Below are 22,327 nucleotides of genomic sequence, written 5' to 3' on the forward strand. Positions count from 1 at the left end.
CAGAGTCACAGCTCACAGAAACCTCCAACTCTTGGGCTTAGGCAATTCTCTTGCCTCAGCCTCCTGAGTAGCTGGGACTACAGGTGCCTGCCACAACTCCTGGCTAATTTTTCTATATTTTTGTAGAGACGGGGTCTTGCCCTTGTTCAGGCCGCTCTCGAACTGCTGGCCTCAAGCAATCCTCCTACCTCAGACTCCCAGAGTGCTCAGATTACAGGCATGAGCCACAGCACCAAGCCAGAACTGTATTTTTTTGATGGTTACCAGTGGCTGGGAAGGGTACTGGGGAGGGAGAATAAAATAGGAATGATTAATGGGTACAAAAATATAGTTCAATAGAATAAACAGGATCTAATAATTAATAGCACAACAGAGCAATTATAGTCATTATGTTCTTGCACACTTTGAAATAACTAAAGGAGTTAGGATTGTTCCTAAACAAAAAAATGATAAATACTTGAGGTGATGAATACCCTTATTGCCCTGATTTATTACATATTGTATACCTGTTCAAAATATCACATGGGAGGTGGCGCCTGTGGCTCAAAAGGGTAGGGCAATGGCCCCATGTGCCAGAAGTGGCAGTTTCAAACCCAGCCCCAGCCAAAAATGACAAAAATAACTGAATAAATAAATAAAATACCACATGGGCCTCACAACTATTGTGTGCCCATAATACTTAAAAAATGTTTTAAAATTTTAAAAACTCTTTTTTTATTTTAAAATGTATGATACAAGCATAATTTTCTATGCATAGATTTCATGGTGATGTCAGCCAAATAACGTACATTGCACCTGTCAAGTAATTTCTCATCATCCACCCCCCACACCCTCCTACCAAATTTCTATTGTCTGTCATTCTTCACTCTACATTCATGTACAAATTGTTTAGCTCTCAGTTACAACTGAGATCATAATTTGTCTGTGTCTGACTTGTTTCACTTAAGATAATGGCCTCCAGTTCCATCAATGTTGCTGCCAAAGACATAATTTCATTCCCTTCTATGGCTGCATAGTACTCCATTATGCATATAAACCACATATTCTTTCTCTAATCATCCACTAATGGATGCTTTGGGTAATTCCCTATCTTTACTATTGAGAACAGTGCTGTGCTAAACACAAGAGTGCTGATGTCCTTTTTCTATAATGATTTCTCTTCTTTAGGTAGCTGCCCAGGAGAGGAATTGCTAGATATATAAAGTCACTGAGTTAGCAAATCCTTAACCATTGCTCAAATGGGAAACATGTACATACATACATCTCTCACATAGATTATCATTTTATGTCCTAAAAGCAGCTCATCCTGACAGATTTTCATTACAAGTGAGAAAAAGTTCTGAAGTGTTAAGTGACTTGCCTGAGGCCACCTTAACCCACTGCCCATAGTCTGCTGACTTGTGCATTCAGAAGCCAGAGTTGATATTCAATCACCCCTCCCCCCAGGTTGCTCCCAAAGGGAAGCTTTCTGCACTACTCTACATGCTCCCTCCTATCTCCATCCTCTGGACAGCTCTGAATGAGAACTGAAGCAGCACACAACAGGGCTACATTGAGCTTAGCTGAGAATATCTGCCAGTGCAATGCATATTTTTCAGCACTCTGCATTGATTTGGGAGCTTCAGTGAACATTGATTACCACCTCAAGTTTGTTGACATCTTGGTACTTCAACTTTCAGCCCACTTCCCCTTCTCTATAGATAGCACAGACGGGGTCCCTTTGGCCTGAAGCTGCATTAGCAGGTCAGGACACTCTGGTCACTCCCAAGTCTCAACTCTAATCCCTGAGACAGGTCCAAGAGATGACAAAACATCTGCTTTTTATTAAGTACATAATGGCTGCTTAGGACTGTGCACTCTCTGATCATGACAGAGACTGTTGAGGTGAAGACAGGGGATAATAGAGTCACCTGCTTCAAGAAACAGACATTCCTTAGAGACTTCAGACATCTGGGTTTCTGCAGATTCAAACCCCATATCTCCATTGAGTCTTCCTAGGACAACGGTCAGCAAATGTTTTCTTAAAGAGCCTAACAATGTATCTTTTAGGCTTTGTGGGCCAGATATTTATAGCACCAATTCAATTCTATCATTGTGGCATGCAAACAGCTATAGACAATAATGAATAAATGCGCATGGCTGTTTTAATAAAACTTTACTTATTTATATTAAATTTGAATTTTAAATATTACTCATGTGACACAAAATATCATTTCTCTTTTGATCTGTTTTTACACATTTAAAAATGTAAAAACTTGGGGGGAGGAGGTAAGATGGCTGACCGGAGCAGCTTTCAATAGAAGCTCCTGTCCAGAGGGAAAGACAATAGTCAGAATGAACCAAATAAAGCTGAAGGTTAGGAACTGAGAAGATTGATACATGCACGTCATCCCTGCTGAGGCAAGCTGTGACTCCAAGCAAGCAAATTTCAGATACAAAACCCATCCTAAAGAGGATGAGAGGCTGTCCCTTCCCCCAAGAGAGTAGCTCTCTGTGTGTTGCTTACAAACAAGCAGTGAACAGAAGACCTCTTATTCACTCTACGAGAGAGAGCCGCTGAAAGCTTGGACTCCTTCTCTAGAGAGATCCTGCTGTGATCTTGGGCATTCTCTTGCCCAGCATAAAAGTTGAACAAATATTTTCCCTGCCATTCTGAACTCCCAGTCTGGCCTTTCCCCCTCATCTGGTGGTCTGGAAGCCTGCCCCTAGCAAAGCCCAGAGTGTCTGGCAGTTCCCTGCTGGAGCTGGACATCACATGGGCCACAGTGTAGCTGTGCTGAAACTGTGACTCTAGTAGAAGTGGGGAGAAGCAGAGGGAGAGGGACTGGCCCAGTATCATGAAAGTGCACAGCAGCAGTGGGACAGTGGCAGCAATATGGGTGGAGGCACGATGGTAGCAGCAGCACAGGGACCCAGAGGTGACAGCAGGAGTGGTGCGCTCCCACTGGGATCAAACTTGGGAGAGATACCTCCCCAATTCTGTGGACTTCTGGAGGGAGCCAGACCTCTTCCCACAGATAAGGAGTGCAGCTGGGGCAGAGACACAGACTCTGAGAGAGAAGCACATACTTTGATGATAACCTCCAGGTAAGAATATACTCAGATAGAATACTCCCCAGTTCCCAATGAGCACCAGAAGGAGTCAGGCTTGAGCTTCTCCTGTATGCTGGTAGCAGAGCGTGGTGGCCCAGCCGAGGAGGTAATGACTCCCCTTTGACTCTGGGCCATAGCCCTGTGGGGTTACCAATGGCGGAGCATGTCTGAGGTGTAAGGTGGGGAAGAAGACACCAACCCCTCTGGACTAACTGTTTTGCTAGATGGGCCTTCCTGACTCCACTGAGCACCAGAGGGAGTCACAGTTGAGCTGTCAGTGGACCCCTGCTATCTAGTTGCTGGAGTCCTTTTGAATTCTTCCACTTGAACAGAGATTGCACTGCCTGAGACAGTTGGTTTGGAACTCTTGACCTGGGGCAGCCACTTGGAGACCCTATAAGGTTGAACTCTGGTTGTGTTGTAGTGGGAGGGATTGATTCTCCTCTTCCAGTTGTCGCTCCTGGTGGGTAGGGTGTCTTACTTGCTTGTATCTTTCTCCAGCTGAGATTTCAGCTCGAAGTCACTGATTCACTGGGATTGGATAGAGGCTGGCTGAATACAAAACAGAGTCATCTAGTCCCATCACACCAATCAGGTCCTCAGAGTCTCTGGCTATAAGACTGAAAAGAATCTTTGTAAAGCTGTAGGGGAAAAGCCACAGTCACCAGTCCCAGCTATTTGGTAAAGGGCTGGTTAACTACAACTCATGGAGCCCTCAGTCCAACTTTACCCTACCAGCTTCACCAGCCAAACTATGAAAAATAATCATGGGATGGAACCAGTGGAAAAATTCTGGCCACATGAATAATCAGAGTAGATCAACTCCCCCAAGGTACAACAAAGGAGATATAAAAGAAGATGCCATTCATAAACAAATGGCTGAAATGTCAGAAATAGAATTCAGAATATGGATGGCAAATAAGATTAACAGAATGGAAGTAAAGTTGGAATTAGAAATTCAAGGAGTAGTTCAAATGTTGTCTCAAGAAATCAATGAATTCAAAGACAAAATCTCCAAGTATTTGGACATAATAAGAAAAGAAATAGCAGACCTCAAAGAAATGAGAAAATTATTTGAGAAGCTTCATAATACAGTAGAATCCCTCAATAATAGAGTGGAGCAGGCAGAAGAAAGGATCTCTGAAGTTGAAGACAAAGCTTTTGAAAGCTACTCCGAAACGCTCAAAGAGGCAAAGAAACGGAGAGCAAAAACAGATCACTCCCTGAGAGAGTAGTGGGACCACTCCAAAAGAGCAAACATTAGCCTTATAGGAATTCCTAAAAGAGCAGAGGGTAGTCCTAAAGGTACAGATGCTCTACTCTAAGAGATAATGGAGGAGAATTTCCCAAGCTTGGCAAGAGATACAGAAACTCAGACAGTAGACAGTTTCAGAACCCCAGCACTACTCAATCCAAATAAAGTATCTCCTAGACACACTGTCTTAACATTGCCAAAGTTAAGACAAAGGAGAAAATTCTGCAAGCAGCCAGCCATAAGAAAAGTATAACCTAAGGTGACCAGATGTCTCACTTTTGGTGGGACAGTCCCAATTTTTAACAATTTGTCCTATGTCCCATGGCATTTTTAAAAAGTCCCAGTTTTTGGAAAGAATGCACAACAAGCTAGGGAACAACGGGAGAATGGAAAGTTGCTGAAAAAGTTAATGTAACTCCATTTGGGAATGAAGAGGTTAATGTAACTTCATTTGGAAATGAAAAGGCTAATGTAAACTCCCTACTCCCCTCTTGGGCAAGGTCACCCAGGTGGAGTGGGTATCAGAAGGAGAATGGCTCCCTCCCTTGCTTCTAGGCAAGGACAATTAGCTCAGAAGGAGCCAAACTGTCTGGAACAAACAAGTAGAGGGTCCCTCATCTCTAGAGGGTCCCTAACCATAAACAGCTCAGTCTGTTGCAGCCTGGCCCAACAAAACACCCAATGAAATTCCTCTATGTGCTTTAAAAACCTCAGCTCAATTCACTAGGGGGTCACCTTTCCTCCAGCCATGCTGAAGGGAAGAGTGGCCCAGGCATATGCTTGCAAATAAAAGCACTTTTTGTCTTTACATGTGTGTGGTGTTCTCTCAGTGGCAATTCTGGTCCCAACACTGCCATGTGGTAATTTCACCAGGATATGAGTTTTATATTATTTTTGTTAATTTTATAATGTTAAACTTTAATAATAACAAATAATTGTTGAGAACTGCTTATCAAAGTTTGCATTGTTGATCAGTTGTTAGAATTTGACCACCATTGTTTGGACTTAATGAACAATGGCGTTTTTTGGCATTGGCAACCATGAAAACATTTTGTAACTGTCTCTCAGACAATACACATCGTACTGCATGCTAATGCTAGTTAAACAAGTGATGTCAACAAATAAGCTATTCAGATAATTTAGTAAGTAATTTATTTATTTATTTCATGAATTTAGCAGACAGTACTCGTATCATTTATATTTTATAGTGGCAGCGAAAAGTCTAGCGCCGGCCTCAAAAGTGACACTTACAACTTACAAGGTATCATTACTTAAAAAAATATTGATAAGGAAAAGGTGAACTCTTGGGCATCAGCAAAAATCACAATAGAGAACAAATGGTTAGAAATATTTTGTCATTTTGAAACAAACCATGTTCCATACAATAATGCACTAAAAACTGTGGGATATGCGCTGTCCTTACCAGGAACTAATGCTGCAACTGAACGCATTTTTTCTACAGTAAATAAGTGTGGACATCAGAAAAATAACAATTAAGTGTTCAGACTTTGAAAGCCATTTTATGTGTAAAATATAATTTAAAAAATTCTTGTGAAAAACTTCATGACCTTTTAAACAATGACAGCAATCTACTAAACAAAATTCACTCAAATGAGAAATATGCCAAAGAATAAAATAATACTATACATAATTTTTTTTTTTTTTTGGCCAAGGCTGGGTTTGAACTTGCCACCTTCGGCATATGGGGCTGGCGCCCTACTCCTTTGAGCCACAGGCACCACCCTATACATAATTTTTTTTAATGTATTATATTTGTAAATTGTACTTATGTTGAAATTTAAAATATATATATTACAATACTATTTTCGTGTTCTATGAAAATTTTTGTTGCTCCATATAGACCAAAATTTTAATTAAGGAACCTCCCCACCCCCGGTCAATGGTGTCCTGCTTTACCATTGTTAAAATCTGGTCACCTTAGTATAACCTACAAGGGGAAGAATATTAGAATGACTGCAGATCTCTCAGCTGAAACTTTTCAAGCCAGAAAAGGATGGTCACTGACCTTCAATCTCCTAAAAGAAAACAACTTTCAGCCCAGTATCCTGTATCCAGCTAAATTGAGTTTCATTTGTGATGGAGTGTTGAAGAAATTTGCCATAACTAAACCAGCTTTCCAGGATATTCTCAGACCCATCCTCCATAATGATCAGCTTAATGGTCTACTATCAAAGTAAACTCAGCCAGAAAGCCTTGAACAAAACCTAATATACACAATGGTAAAAGGATTAAAAATAAACACTGGACAGTCGAAAAACATGACAACCAAAACACTACCCTGCTTATCAATACTCTAAATAGCTTAAATTGTCCTCTAAAGAGGCACAAGTTGGCTGACTGGATACAAAAACTCATGCCAAGTATCTGTTTCATATAAGAATCTCATCTTACCTTAAAGAATAAAAATAGACTAAGGGATGGACATCTATAATTCAGGCAAATGGAAATCAGAAAAAATCAGGAGTTGCAATTTTATTTTCATATACTATAGGCTTTAAATCAACAAAAGTAAGGAAAGATAAGGATGGTCACTTCATATTTGTCAAGGGAAACACTCAACATGAAGAGATTTCAATTATTAACATTTATGTGCCCTAACGGAATGCTCCCTCAATTTATAAGGAAACCCTAACAGACATGAACAATTTGACATCTTCCTACACTATAATAGTCAGAGATTTTAACACCCCTTTGTCAGTGTTGGATAGATCTTCCAAGAAAATTAAAAATGTAAAAACTGGCTGGGTGCAGTGGCTCAAACCTGAATCTTAGCACCTTGGAAGGCCAAGGCAGGAGGATCACTTGAGGCCAGGCATTTGGGACCAACCAATCTGAATAAGAGCAAGACTCCATCTCCATAAAAAATAGAAAAAATAGCTGGGCATGGTGGTGGGTGGCTGTAGTCCCACCTACTCAGGAGGTTGAGGCTGGAGAATTACTTGAGCCCAGGAGTTTGAGGCTGAAGTGAGCTACGACAATGCCACTGTACTCTAGCCCAGGCAACAGAGTGAGACTCTGTCTCAATCAATCAATCAATAAAGTAAGTAGGCTGTACAAAAGCAGGTGTTGAGCCAGACTTAACCTATTTCTTATAGTCTGCTGACTTCTGTATTCAGGAAAGCTCTTTACACCAATTTATTCATCCATTCATCAAAGATTTGATAAACACAGACAGATATACCTTAGAGATATTATGCATTCAATTCCAGACCACCACAATAAAGCAAATGTCACAATAAAGTGAGTGACACAAATTTTTGGTTTCTCAGTGTAGATAAAAGTTATCCTTATAGGGCAGCACCTATGGCTCAAAGGAGTAGGGTGCTGGCCCCATATTCCAGAGATGGCAGGTTCAAATCCAGCCCCAGCCAAAAACTGCAAAAAAAAAAAAAAAAAAAAAAGTTATCCTTATACTATACTACAGTCAAAACTGAAGGACACCTCCAACAAATACCCAGCAAGGAATTGAAGCTTGCCAATAACCTTTGTGAATGTGCTTGGAAGTGAATCCTTCCCTACTCAAGACTTAAGATGAGATCCTAGCCTAGTAGATAACTTGATTTCAGCCTTGTGAGCAATAAAAAGCAGAGGCCGTAATTATACCACCCCAGATTCCTGACATAGACAAAGTCATATAATAAATACGTGTTTTTTGGATAAATGAATAAAGAAAATGTGATATATATACACAGAGGAATATTATTTAGCCTTTAAAAAGAAGGAAATTTTGACTCAGTGCTTGTAGCTCAGTGGCTAGGGCACTAGCCACATACACCAGAGTTGGTGGGTTCAAACCCAACCCAGGCCTGCCAAACAACAATGACAACTACAACCAAAAAACAGCCAGGGTTTGCAGCAGGGGCCTGTAGTCCCAGCTACTTGGGAGGCTGAGGCAAGAGAATCATTTAAGCCCAAGAGTTTGAGGTTGCTGTAAGCTGTGATGCCATCACACTCTACTGAGGACAACATAGTGAGACTCTGTCTCAAAAAAAAAAAAAAAACAAGAAAATTTTGTCACATGCAAATGGATGAACCTGGAGGACATTCTATTAAGTGAAATAAGCCAGGCACAGAAATACAAATACTACATGATCTCACTTGAAATCCAAAAAAGTCTATGATGTAAACCAATATATAAAATCAAATGTTATATAGGACATCAGAGCTCATTTATTTCCTGCTCTGGGTGTCATGTTACAGGAAAGGGCATAATTAGAAAAGAAAAAAAAATTGTCTGAGAAGCTCGGAATTTCAATCTCAAAAAGAAGTTTTGGGATACATTATTGGATTCAAATTCAGTCACGACTAATTCCACTCATAATTGAAAGTAAGCTTGATTTCAAATCATTCTAACACCTCACTTAGTGTATTCTTTATGATAATAACAATAAACACTGAGCATATGCTACATGCTGGTTACTCATTTGATTCAGGCTGTCTAAGAGCCCCATGTGGGAAATAATGTTATAACCCTCCTATTATGGATGAGGAAACTGAGGCACAGAAAAGCTCAGTAACATGCCCAAGGATACATAGCTAGACAGTGATGTAATAAGATTCAAATCCAGGCAAGCTTCATCCTACATTCAGATCCAGTTTACAAGTTGTGTCAGTTTCTTATGGTTTCTGTAAAACAAATGACCACAGGGACTGCTCTTTACTCTACATAAGGACTGCTAAGCAGTGGTGAATTTCAGAGGTCATAGCTTCAAGCCCACATATGAGAAAGAAGTCCACACACAGCAACAGCCCAGTGGACTCAGAGACCATGCATGCTCCACCTGGTAACACTTGCCCTGATATGAATTCATATATACTTAACAAGTATGTTCAAAGCTTATTTTCTTCCCAGCACAGTGCTAGGCTTAAAGAAAGTCATATTGAACAACTTTGAGTGCTCTCTGATCTCAGAGAACTTATAAAAAAGAGGAAATAAAGTCCAATAAGCAATTCAAAAAGCAGTTTGATTTAGGAAGACCCCCATTTCTGATTTCCCTCTTGGATATAGAAACATGGTAGATGTTGCTGCCACCACGCAACAAGAAAAAGTTCAGTAACTGACAAAAACATAAGCTCTCTTGAACCCATCAGTGAGCTGGGGTTGCACACAACCCACTAGTCTGGAATCTAGGGGAGAAAAGATGGAAAGGAACACTGCTCACCTGTAGTGTGGGACACAGATAGGGCTCCCAGAAAAGAGGGTAAGATTCCTGCTGAAATTTTTGACAAACTGCTAAAAGCCACATGTGGGCTGGTGTGCAGGGGAGAGAACCTGAGGAGCCTCGAATGCAAGGGGAGTTCTCACCTACTCACTGGGTCTTTTCCTTGGACACCACCGGGTGCTCATAAGGAAGACTGGAGGCAAAACTGGGGAGAAATCTTCCCTCCTCAAGTTCATCAAGTACACAGTCTCTCTTCCAAGTTACTATACACAGCATTTTGCCAATGACTTCCCCACCATACAACCTGATAGCCTATTTCTAAACTCTAGTAGCAGTTTCCTTACTCCTTTCTTGCTGCTTAATTTCAAAATCAATCCCACATTTTAAGATTTTGTGGAACTCCCATACCATTTTCCATAATAGCTGAGTGAATTTACATTCTCATTATCAGTATGAAAAGCTTCCCCTTTTTCCTTGCCAACACTTGCCATCTTTCATCTTTTCGACAGGCATTCTGACAGGGATGAGGTGATTTTTTTCCTCAAAGAAAGAAAACTAAAGATAGAACTACCATATGATTCAGCAATCCCACTGCTGGGTATATACTCAAAGGAAATGAAACCAGCATGTCAAATACCTGCACTCCCCTGTTCATGGCAGCACTATTCACAATAGTCAAGAGATGCATTCGACCCAAGTAGCCATCAACAGGTGACTGGATAAAAGAGGTATGATATATCTACACAATGAAATACTATTCAGTCATAAGAAAAAAAGGAAATTCTGTCACTTGCAATGACACAGATGAACCTGAAGGATGTTATGCTGAGGCAGGGAAAGAAAAACAAATGATCTCCCTTATATGTAGAATCTAAAAAATTGGATTCGTAAAGGCAGAAAGTAGAATGGTGGTTACCAGGGGGTAAGTGGTGGGATGGGGAGATGTTGGTCAAAGGGCAACCTCTAGTAATTCTAGTTAGACAGGTGGAACAAGCTCAAGTATCTATTGTACATCATAATGATAGCTAACAATAATGTGGTGTATACTTGAAGACTGATGACAGTAAGTTTTAACTGCTCTTACCACAAAAAATGATAGGTATGTGAGGCAATGTGTATGTTAATTCTTAAACCTGATTCAATTATTCCATGGTACATACATGCTTCACAAAATATATGTGTTAAATATAAACAATTAATTTATATTTAAATAATTTTAAAATAGGGAAAGTAAATTTTTAAAAGATTTCCACAGCAGTATCCCATTATTGCTGCTAAGTTCTGTTGCAGTTATTTATTGCTGCCTGACAGCTACTTTATGTGCTTATAATTCTGAGTCAGCAATTTGAGCTGAACTCAGCTGGGTAGTTCTGATAGTGTCAGTCATGCAGCTTCAGGCATCTGGTTCCATGCCAGGAGCTGGATAACCGAAGAGGACCTCACTTGCACATTTGGCACTTGGTACCAGCTGCCAATGGGCTCCTCTCTACCTGTGGTCTCTCATCCTAGAGGAGGCTGGTCCAGGCATCCTCACACCTTGCTCTCAAGAGTCTAACCACAGCTAAAAGATGACAAAACCCAGTATGTGTTTTGTAGCCTCTACTCTTGTCATATTCATTAATGTTACACTGGCTAAAGAAAGTCACCCAATCAAGATCATATTTAAGGGGTGGAGGAATAAACTCCACCTCTTGAGAGGAGCTACAAGGTCACATGGAAAAGAGATGGATGGAAGGACAGAAGGATGGAGAAACCACTGTGGCAGCTATCTACCACCACACCATTACTCAACAAGAATGTGCAAATTAAAACTGGAGAAACCATGACCTACACACTAATATAGCTAAAATTAAGTTGACTGACAGGACTATGCATTGCTAAAGATGTGAAGTAAATGAAACTTTCATTCATTGATGACTGATATACAAATTGTTTCAACCACATTGGAAAACTGTTTGGTAATATCTACTAAAGCTAAAGATATGCCTCCCCAAAGGTCCAGCAATTCCACTCCTATGTATATACTCAAGAGAAAGGAATAGATTATGTCCTAAGTAAAAACTTATGCAAGGACATTTACAGAAGCTTTAGTCATAACAGCAAAACCTACAGCATTATTCACAACAGCCAAGATACAGAATTAACCTAAGTGTCCATCAATGGATGAATGGATAAAGAAAACATGGCATATATACACAACAATTATTCAGCCATAAAAAATAGAAATCCTGTCATTTGCAACAACATAAATGAAACTGGAGGACAGAACTCAAATGTCCATCAAAAGAAGAATGGAATATTTCAATTGCAGTACAGTCAGGCAATGGAATATTACATGACAATGAAAAAGAATGAACTATTGATAATGTAACATAGATAAATCTCAAAGATACTTTAATAAGTGAAAAAACAAACACCAGGGGGCTGCATATGGCTCTTTTCCATGAACAGGAAAAATAAATCTATGGTGATAGGAGTTAGAATAGCAATAACCTCTGGGGACTCTAGGGATGGGGTAGACCCAAAGGGAACTTCTGGCATGATAAAATATTTTATATTTTGAAGGGGGGGGTGGTGGGTATAGACATATACTGTACATAATAAAATACATCAAGGTGTACCCTGAGATTTATGAACTTCTGTATAAGTTATACTTCAACTAAAAGAACTTTAAAAAACACAAGAACCCTATGACAACAAGTAAAAATGGAGAGCAGTCCCCCATGTCTGGAACTGTGGAATAGAGTTAGTGACCTTGAGTAACTCACCTTAACTTGTGTGCTTCAGCTTCCTTGTCTGTGAATCAGGGATAATAACAGTACCTATAGCCAAGTGCCACTGTGAGGACTAAATTAAAAGATGCAAAGCTTCAGGCAGTGGTCACTATCTGTTAACAGTAAGCTCTACATAGGTATTTGCTATCATTATCATGAATAGTTGAATGTTCATCATTAGGGAAAATATGGTCACTTTATAACAAGAAAAGTAACAATTAGCTGGAAATTTATCAAATGTCAAAATCTCATTTGACAATCCATAGTCATGATGGGAAAGTTTAATGTCTCAATAAAAGATAGGTCAGAGATCTATCTTTATAAATGCGTAGATAGTTTCTAAACACAAACAATATGCTTGACCTGGAAGACATATGTAGAATGCCATACACTTATTTCAACCACCCATGGGGCATTTATTAAAAATTGCCATATGTTAAATGCATCAGGGATTGTACTCGACTGAAATAAACACACACCCCTGAAAAAATATATAAAACAATGTCTAGTAAAAGTCAGAAGAGTACTTTTTTTTTCATGTAATGGAATATCCAGAAATAGTCTAGGGCTCATGTGGATACACAAAGACAGCAACTCTGCAGATACATTCTAACTATCTTTTAGATTAGGGAAACAGGATGGTTGTGATTTCTGGCCACACTCTCCTTAGCCCGTGGCTTTTACCCTCATAGTCACAGGACAGCTCCTCTGGCTCTGGACATCATGTATGCTTGTCCACAAGGCAAGAAGAGATCTGGCTAAATGAAACCATTTCTGTGCAAAATCTTTCCCTGGAGGCACATCCAGTGTCTTCCCCTACTAATGATTGCCAGCAGGACTGCAGGACATGGCCTCCTGCCCTTGCTTACTAGATGGGCTGGGAGATAGAGATTTTTTTAACAGTCCATAACACCAACCTGAACAAAAAACCCAGGTTTCGTTTCTAAGGGAGAAAGAGCAATGTAGATCTCCAACTATCAGGATAAGCCACACCAGACCTAACAGTAAATCTCAACAAATACCTAAGATATAATAACACAAAGGCATATAATCAACTCACCATGTAGAAACCAAAAACAGAAATGCAACTAAAAAACAGCCATATAACTTGCAGGACCCTTCCAGAATGACAGAAACATTCTACATCTGGAATGAGGTGTTCGTTGCATATAAGTATACATCTGTCAAACTCATCCAATGGTATACTTAAAATGTATGCATTTCACTGTAAGTCATTATACATCTCTGAAAAATATATCCACTTACTGTATTGAAAAATTTAATTCCACATAATGCTTGGGTCAAAGAATAAATGATAATGGAAGTTAAGACAATATTAGGATTAAACCAAAATGAAAACATTATACATCAAAACATGGGATGCTGCTAAAGTATTATGGAATAGTAATAGCCCCAAATGTTTATACTTCTACAAATTGCAAGTTAGTTATCAAGGGGCCCACCATAGGAATGAGATATGGATAAAGGCAGTCTGCCATTCCTAATGTTTTCTCTCCCTATGTGGGTCCTTTTATGCACAGTGAGTGACGAGCTGTGTCTGAAGGCTTTTTCACACTGATTACATTGATAAGGTCTCCCCACAGTATGTGTTCTCACATGCACAAGGAGGTGTGAAGACTGACCAAACGCTCGCCCACATTCCTGGCATGTGTAGGGCTTCTGGCCACTGTGAGTCCTCACGTGCTTCCTCAGAGAGGAGGGCTCGCCAAAGGCTCGCCCACATTCCTGGCATACATATGGCTTCTCTCCAGTGTGAGTTCGCATGTGACTCTTTAGGGTCGAGAGACGACTCAAGACCTGACCACAAGTCCCACACTCATACAATTTCTCCCCTGTGTGTATCCTCTTGTGCACATTCAGGTGAGTACTTGTCCGGAAAGGCTTGCCACAATGGTTACATTCATATGGTTTCTCTCTGGTGTGGGTACGCAGATGGGTCTTCAGCGATGAGTGTTCTCTGAAGGCTTTCCCACACTGGCCACATTCAAAGGGCTTCTCTCCTGTGTGAGTTCTCACATGGCTCCTAAGGGACGAGGGCTGATTAAATGCCTTCCCACAATCTTTGCACTCATAGGGCCTCTCTCCTGTGTGGTTCCTCTGGTGCAAAATCAAGTTAAAGTTCCTTGTGAAGGTTTTCCCACACTGGCTGCATTCAAAGGGCTTCTCTCCAGTATGAGTTCTCAAGTGTCGCCGCAGATTTGAGGAATACTTGAAGGCTTGTCCACATTCCTGACATTCAAAACACTTCTCTGTAGTATGAGTCTTCTCATGCCTGATGAGGTCAGAGCTGTATCTAAACGACTTTTCACATTTGTTACATGCATAGATTTTATCCCCACTATGGATTTTCTCTGGCACAATTTGGTGAGCTCTCTGGAAGAAGGAATTTCCACTCTCTTGACATCCATAGGGCGACTCTCCAGCATGAAGTCTCTGGTACGGGAAAAGTAGTGCAATGCTGTTAAAACATTTCTCATATTCATTATATTTATAGAGTTTTATCCAGGCTGAGGTTGCACCCATCAACCTCATTAAGGAAAATGTGAAGACCAAAGACTTTATTGCATACACAGATATTCTTCCCCACGTGAAATGAATATTAGAGACATTCATTTTTATATCTACCACTTTTATCATTTTAGTGAGTTTGTACCATTCGACCATAGTTCCCTCAAACAGATCAGGGTGGATGCTCTGATCTGACAGTTAGAGCCATCTTTTCATAGGACTTTTTAGAAGCAGAGTTTTTCTAAATTGCTTAAGGCTAAATTAAGTTTTAAATACTCTGTATCTGTGTCACTCTTGTGAAAATGGTTACTTGTGAGCGCTCTATGAAAACACAGACTTGATCTACATTTAGTTTTCTGCTAATTTATGACATTCACAGACTCTCTCCCAAGAAATTGCTTTCTCCTGGGTGGGAAACACTTGTCTCAAATCTCTCTCAGCCATTATGCTGCTTTTCTAACCTACAGCACCCACAGATGGTTTCTACCCATAAAAGAATTGTCCCTGGTGAATCTTACCATTTTCATGCCAAAAGATGGAATCTCCACAAAAATATCTTCACTAGAAATTGACTCTGTGAGTTGAAGTTGTGGGTCTGGAATGAATTAGGAGGAAAATATTAAGGACATAGAGAAAGAAACTGTGAAATCAAGGTGAACAAAAATGTAAGCAAGCACATGTGGATTATTTCTTTTCAAATGCTGATCCTAAACATGGGAAGAAATTTCAAAGTGCAGGAATTATCAAAAAATGAAGGAAATTTTAAGGCATGTGGCTATGTGAAGAGTTATGTAATTACAGGAACAAAGGATGAAAACAGCAGGAAATTTACTCAAAAAGGATTCTATGAAAATTGAGTAACTTGAAGGAAAAATATTTGCAAGAATGTATAGTGGAAAGGAAGTGGATAAAATACACATACAGAAATGTTAAAGATAATGAGGAGGTAGGGCAAATATTTCTGTGAAATCAGAGTAAAATATAAGAAATTAAAAGGAAAGGGAAAGAGGAAAGAAGATGGAATTGACTAAGGAGCTCTCTAGATGGGAGCTCTACCAAATAGCCCTCTGAGTCATGGGCACTGAAAATGTTCCCCTAATTGATAATTTCCCAATCTAACTTTCCTCTCATTTGCCAGAGCTGGTGTTCACCTGAGCCATCTGGCACTTACCTGGACAGGTGTCTGAGATAACTCCTCTCTCCTTGGTCCACAGCTCATCTCTTTGCTCCAAATGGGACAATGTACAGGGTTTGTAGAGCTGTTCACTTGCTTGTGGGGATAGATACAGTGTGGGTGGGCTTCATCCACCATGACACTGGGGCAGATATTCTAAAGTCTTTAGGGTCTCTCAAGATAGGAGTAACAAAATGAAAGTACCTAAGTTCTGAAAGACACATCAAAGCTCTTTCACCAAGGAACTAAATACCATTTTCCTTCTGGGTCCCAGAGGGTGTTAGGGCTTTCTTGTCTCAAAAACCCAGGGCCAGGAATATATTTGAGAAGCCTGGATGCTTTTAACCATGGAAAGACAGAGAGCAGCAGACAAATCTTCATATCCACACAAAGTCTACCCTAATACTGCAGGTATCATGAGGTCAGGAGTTATCTGTCTTTTTACCTCTTGACTTCACCAATGGCTGCTGCATGAATGTGTGGATGAAGCAATGATACCAGCCTTACCCACAGAGGCCAGGTTCCTGTAGTTCTCCAGCATCACATCTCTGTATAGGCTTTTCTGAGTGGAATCCAAAAATGCCCATTCTTCTGGGGTGAACACCACAGCCACATCTGCAAAGGTGACTGGTTCCTAAAACACATACCCATCCTGGCTCAGCCAGAGGCCACTCCCACCCATACTCAAGAGGATAGGGGAGGCTGGCAGGCCTAGGGGAGGGAGGATTTTCAGATGAGCTTTCGAGCTCCTCCAGAATCTTCCCCTTCATGCAGGTCTCAGAAAGAAAACTCTTCTCTCTCTACTCTGCACTCTCTAAGTAATAGGAGCAAAAGCCTACAAATAATGTTGAAAAACCTCTACTTCATTAAAGGACTTATCTATTGAAAGATAGCCAGAAAGTCCTTGCACCTCCTTACCCCTTCTAGCTCCAGGGTCCAGCAGACCTGAACACATGGGGGGCAGGAGAGAACTATCTCATAAATGACTTAACTCTTTGCCCGGGAAGACAATGAAGACTACTAAACAAGGACAGCTCACACCCTTGCTTTGTTTTCCTTCCCAGCATCAGCAGCCTAGGGAGGGGTCTGAATGAGGGAGTGGGGTTGTTGCCAAGGTTTTTCCCACCCAATACACAAGGCCCAGCTCCTAGAAGCCTGAAGATCAGCCCTGTGTGGCTAAGAGAGTCGAAGTAGGTCATGAGAAGGCAGTGAGGTTGGCTTCAAGCACAGCAGAAGGATTTTAGAGTAAGAGGATTTCTTACTTACCTGTGAACAGGTAGTTGGCATCCCAGGAGCCACCATGTCTTCTTCCTCTGTACTGTCCTCCTGGAGCCAAGCATGGTCTGCTGTAGGCAGAGCTAGTGGAAAAGAGAAGGGACATGAGAGTCAGTGCCCAGCCCAGTGAGCACAAAGGCTGTCCACCCTGTGAGTGACATGTGTGTGCATATACACATTCATGGTTACACACACACTTTTGCACACACTAGCACACAGGGACACACACACACAGAGACAAGTGCCCACACAAACTCACATAAACAGGCACACACACACACACACACGTCCCTCCATATCCATATCCCAAGATCCAAAGTCTCATGTCACTGAGAGACTCCAGAGCTCTCCACTCCCCCCATCACTCCCCCCAACTCAGTCTTGGGACAGCTCTTCCACCCCAGCTGCCTGGCCCCTTCCTCTGTCTCCACTCTGCATGGCTAACATGACCCTGGGACTCACCACAAGCAGGAGACAGATGAGCCAATTCCACCCCATGAATCTACTTAAGAAGAAAATGTCCTTCCCACCTGCCTTCACATGGATGCCACCCCCACTCAGGAGCAGGCATCTGCCCTCTGGCCTAGGACAGGCAGGCATAGAACTCCCTGGTCACCCCTTATCCCCCTGCACCCTCACCTCTCCCTTCCAACTGGACCTTTCTTCTCAGTATTTAAGTCTGACCACATCTAATCCCTGACCCTACATGTGAGTTTCCTGGAGCTACCATAACAAAGTATCACAAACTCTGTGGCTTCAAACCACATAAACTTATTCTCTCATAGTTCTAGAGATCAGGAGTCCAAACTCAAGGTATAAGCAAGGCAACACCTTCTGAGACTCTAGGTAGAATCTTTCTTTGCCTCTTCTAGCTTCTGGAGGTGCTGCTGACCCTTGGTATCCCTCAGCTTAAAGACATATCACTCCAGCCTCAGCCTCCATCAACATGTCAAGTTTTCACTGTGTGTCTCTGTCTTGGAGTGGCATTTTGCTCTTCTCATAAACACATGGTCATGTGGAATTAAGGCCTACTTTCATGACTTTATCTGACCTTGGTTACATCTACAAAGACCCTATTTCCAAATAAGGTCACATTCACAGGGCTGAGACTTCAACATATCTTTTGGGGGACATCATTCAAGCCAAAACACCTTTCTCCCTCTGGCTACTGTCCTATCTCTTCATAGCTGTCAACTCCCTAAAACATTTCCTCCCAACTGATTCACTTTCCATTCCCACCACTTCAAGGGCCAACATTGCACTGAGATTCCCAGTGAATCCCACCCATAGTGGGAAATCCAGTTGATGTGTCTGTCATCTGATCTCTCTTTTCTTCTTTGTTTTGAGATAGTGTCTTACTCTGTCTCCTAGGTTAGAGTGCATTGGAGTCATCAAAATTCACTGCAACCTCCCAACCGTGGGCTAAACCAATCCTCCTTCCTCAGACTCTCAAGTAGCTAATGATAATTGCAACCTGGTTCTTTGTACCCTCAATGAATTCCCAACAATAAAAATAAATAAATAAAAATTGACTCAAGATGGATAAGACACTTAAATCTAAGACACAAAACAATAAAAATATTAGAAGAAAGTGTGAGGAAAACTCTTGATGATGTTGGACGGGGGAAAGATTTTATGACAAAGACTTCAGTGGCCATTGCAACAACAATAAAAATTAATAAATACTTTGAACTTCTTTAGAAAATAATTTAGGGCTGGGCACAGTAGGTTATACCTGTAATCCTAGCACTCTGGGAAGCCAAGATGGGTGGATAGCCTGAGCTCACAAGTTTAAGACCAGCCTGAGCCAGAGTGAGACTTGCATCTCTAAAAATAGCTGGGCACTGTGGCAGATGCCTGTAGTCCCAGATACTTGGGAGGTTGAGGCAAGACAATCACTTAACTCCAAGAGTTTGGGGTTGCCGTGCACTATGATGCCATGGCACTCTACCAAGGGCAATAAAGTGACACTTTGTCTCAAATTTTAAAAAAGAAAGAAAGAAAAGAATTTAATTAATGATCTTTAAAATTTTTTGCAGTACACCTAAGATATTCTCACAGCAAATTAGTGTACCACAGCACACCAGTTGAAAAGCACTGCCATAAGCACTGCATCTCAAGGTTCCCTAGTAGATGACACTGCATGTGTGTTGTCACACCTTGGCAATGGAGGAATTGAGCTGCCCTATGTGATTCCATGGGGAGAGGACTATGGAAGCCTATATCTGGTTTCCTCTGGACTTCACCCAGGAGGCTTTCCCATTGCTGATTTGGCTTTGTATCCCTTCCCAGTAATAAGTCAGAGCCATTAGGATGACTGTATGCTGAGACTTGTGAGTCCTCATAGAACCTGGGGTGGTCTTAGGGAATCCTAGCACACCTACATCACACTCATCCCCAAGTCAGACTGTCACCTTTCTATCTGTAACTGCCTTTATCCACCACTGGTATCCTCACTGAGGTCCATCCTCCTCTCATGTGCTAGAGGTTCTGTTAAAATCACTGGATCACTGTAATTCTCACCTAAAAGCATCACTGGCTCCCAGTGGCCTCAGAATATGGGCCACTGTTCCCTTCCCATGCTCCCAAGCTCTGAATGATCTGTAGCCTGCTCCTTCTCCAATCAGCTCACGCCACCCTCGACTTCCCTTTGCTTCCTTCACATAGCCTTTTGTGGACCCTGGACACAGCAGGCTCTCTGTTTCCTGAGGTATTTTACCAGTATTATTCCTAGGCCTGAAATCCTCTCTCCAAACCTCCCAAAAGCCCAACACCAGGCCATACTAAATGAAACCAAAATTGTTATGGTCTAAGCCAATGCTTGTCACCCAGGAAAGACAATTGGTAATGTCTGGTGTTAGATTGCCATTACAAAGTATCATAGACTGGGTAAATTAGAAACTTATTTTCCTCATGGTTCAGAAAGCTGCAAGTCTGAGACCAGGGCATCAGCATGATTAGGTTCTGGACAAGACTCCCTTCCTCACTTGCAAACAGCTGCCTTCTAGCTGTGTCCTCATGTAGTAGACATGTCTCAGGCCTCTTCCTCTTCTTGTAAGAACATCAGTTCTATCATTCAGGGACCCATCCATATGACCTCATTTAACCTTAGACACCTTAAAGGGCCAGTCTCCAATACAGTCCCCTGGAGGGTCCAAGGCTTCAACATGAATTTGGGAGGAGGGGAGCATAATTCAGTCCATTGCATCTGTAGTATTTTTGCTTATCATGACTGGAAAGGTTTTATGAGCTAAACTATACTGCAAAAAAATATGTTGAATGACCAAGTGCAGTGCCTCAAACCTGTAATCCTAGCACTCTGGCAGGCTGAGGCAGAAGGACTGCCTGAAGCCAAGAGTTTGAGACCAGTCTAAGCAAGCATGAGATGCTATCTCTATAAAAAATGCAAAACTTAACCAAGCATAGTAGGAAGAACCTATAGTTCCAGCTACTTGGGAGGTTAAAGTGAGAAGATCACTTGAACCCAGAAGCTTGAGGATACAGTATGGTAGGATGAGACCACAGCACTCCAGCCTGGGCAACAGAGAAATACTCTGTTTCAAAAAAAAAATTATATCTTGAAGTGTCTTAGAATGTAACCATATTTGGACACAGAGTCCTTTAGAGAAGTCAAAATTAAAATGAGGTCAGTAAGGTGGGCCCTAATTCAGTATGACTGGACTCCTTATAAGAAGAAGAAATGTGGACACATATATGTACAGAAGAAAAATGATGTGAAAATACATGAGGAAGATGGCCTTTGACAAATGAAGGACAGAGGCTGCTGACACCTTGATTTGAGTTTCAGGCCTCCAGAACTGTGGGACAATATATTTCTATTATTTAATCTACCCAGTCTGTGGTACTTTGATATGGCATCCCTAATTAGCAAACTAATACAGGGAAAGTGCTACTGGCATCTAAAGAATTAAGGGTAGGGATGCACATTCACCACACACAGGACAGCCCCCACCACAGAGATTAATCAAGTCCCAATATTAGTAGTGTTATGGTTGAGAAACCTGGTCTAAGCTTAAATATCCATTCTTCCCCAGAATTCCTCCCTATCCCCTAAGATGAAAGCCTCCATTTACTCCGGTCTTCTTTTTAAAATCTGATCATCCAGCCAGACTTTGAGCTCCACAAGGAGCAGTCAGTGTTTTCCTTGCACCGGCTTCCTGATGTCCATCTCGCTAAGGGACAATAGTCATACCCCCTTCAAGAAGTAACAAAAGTCCAGCACAAAATATACCAAAACTACACCAAAGTGCAATATGAAACCTAAATCTAAAAACTACTACCTGTGACTATTATAACACTCATTTCAAACTCCAGAGTGGGTCACATTTTAAAGAAACAGTTTATTATTCTTACTAGAAGGCAAACTGAAAGAATAAAAACAGCAAGCCATTAAAGCTAAAATATTAGCTGTCTTTGAGAATTAACTTTTTCCCCACTACTCAGAAGTTGCTCTGAAAAGCTTAGTTAAAACCCAGTCCATTTATAGCAAATTCAATTGTAATTTTCAAATTCAACATAATTGTGTACTCAAAAATTTCATATAGCCCAAATAGAAGTCTGGCCTTTGCTGCAGCTGAGTGGGTTCTCCTCTTTCTGAAAGATCTGAGACCAAAAGTACCTTTCCTCTTGAATACAAAATTAATGAGAGATGGCATTAGGAATTTTCTCCTACAGTACCATGGCAGTCAGAGGAAGTGTGTGTGGGATGGGACACAAGTTCTCAGATGGAACACAGGACAGCAGAGCCACGTGTTACACGTGGCATGTACTCACCAAAAGCCCCATCCATCCACTGGTCCCGGGGGCCCAACATGGGCACCAGTGTTACCATCCTCTGAAACTGCCCAGCTGCCTTTTGTCCCTGAACACAGCAACAAGGATCACAGATTAGTGTAAAACACCCAGCGGGAGCCATTCACACCTGTTCACCCTAACTGAATTTGCATGATTGGCACTGCTTTGGGGAACATATTGATAAAAGAAGGAATACATGCTCAGCACCTGTGGCTCAAGCAGCTAAGGC

The 22,327-nt window shown here is 41.3% G+C and overlaps 1 protein-coding gene across 1 annotated transcript in view; it reads right to left on the reverse strand.

Moving 5' to 3' along the window:
* Positions 1-13,204: 13,204 nt before the first annotated feature.
* ZNF333 (zinc finger protein 333) overlaps positions 13,205-22,327 on the reverse strand; it is a 22,565-nt gene continuing 13,442 nt past the window's right edge. Inside the window, exons 5-9 of the mRNA XM_023517991.1 lie at positions 22,078-22,165; positions 17,275-17,366; positions 16,516-16,642; positions 15,353-15,429; positions 13,205-14,759 (exon numbers count right to left, since the gene is read on the reverse strand). Coding sequence (XP_023373759.1) covers positions 13,749-14,759; positions 15,353-15,429; positions 16,516-16,642; positions 17,275-17,366; positions 22,078-22,165 — 1,395 coding nt within the window. The 3' untranslated portion in view covers positions 13,205-13,748. The remainder of the gene's footprint in view (positions 14,760-15,352; positions 15,430-16,515; positions 16,643-17,274; positions 17,367-22,077; positions 22,166-22,327) is intronic.

Source organism: Otolemur garnettii, unplaced genomic scaffold (genome assembly GCF_000181295.1).
Source record: "Otolemur garnettii isolate 467f Iridium unplaced genomic scaffold, OtoGar3 scaffold00127, whole genome shotgun sequence".
NCBI classification, from domain to species: Eukaryota; Metazoa; Chordata; class Mammalia; order Primates; family Galagidae; genus Otolemur; species Otolemur garnettii.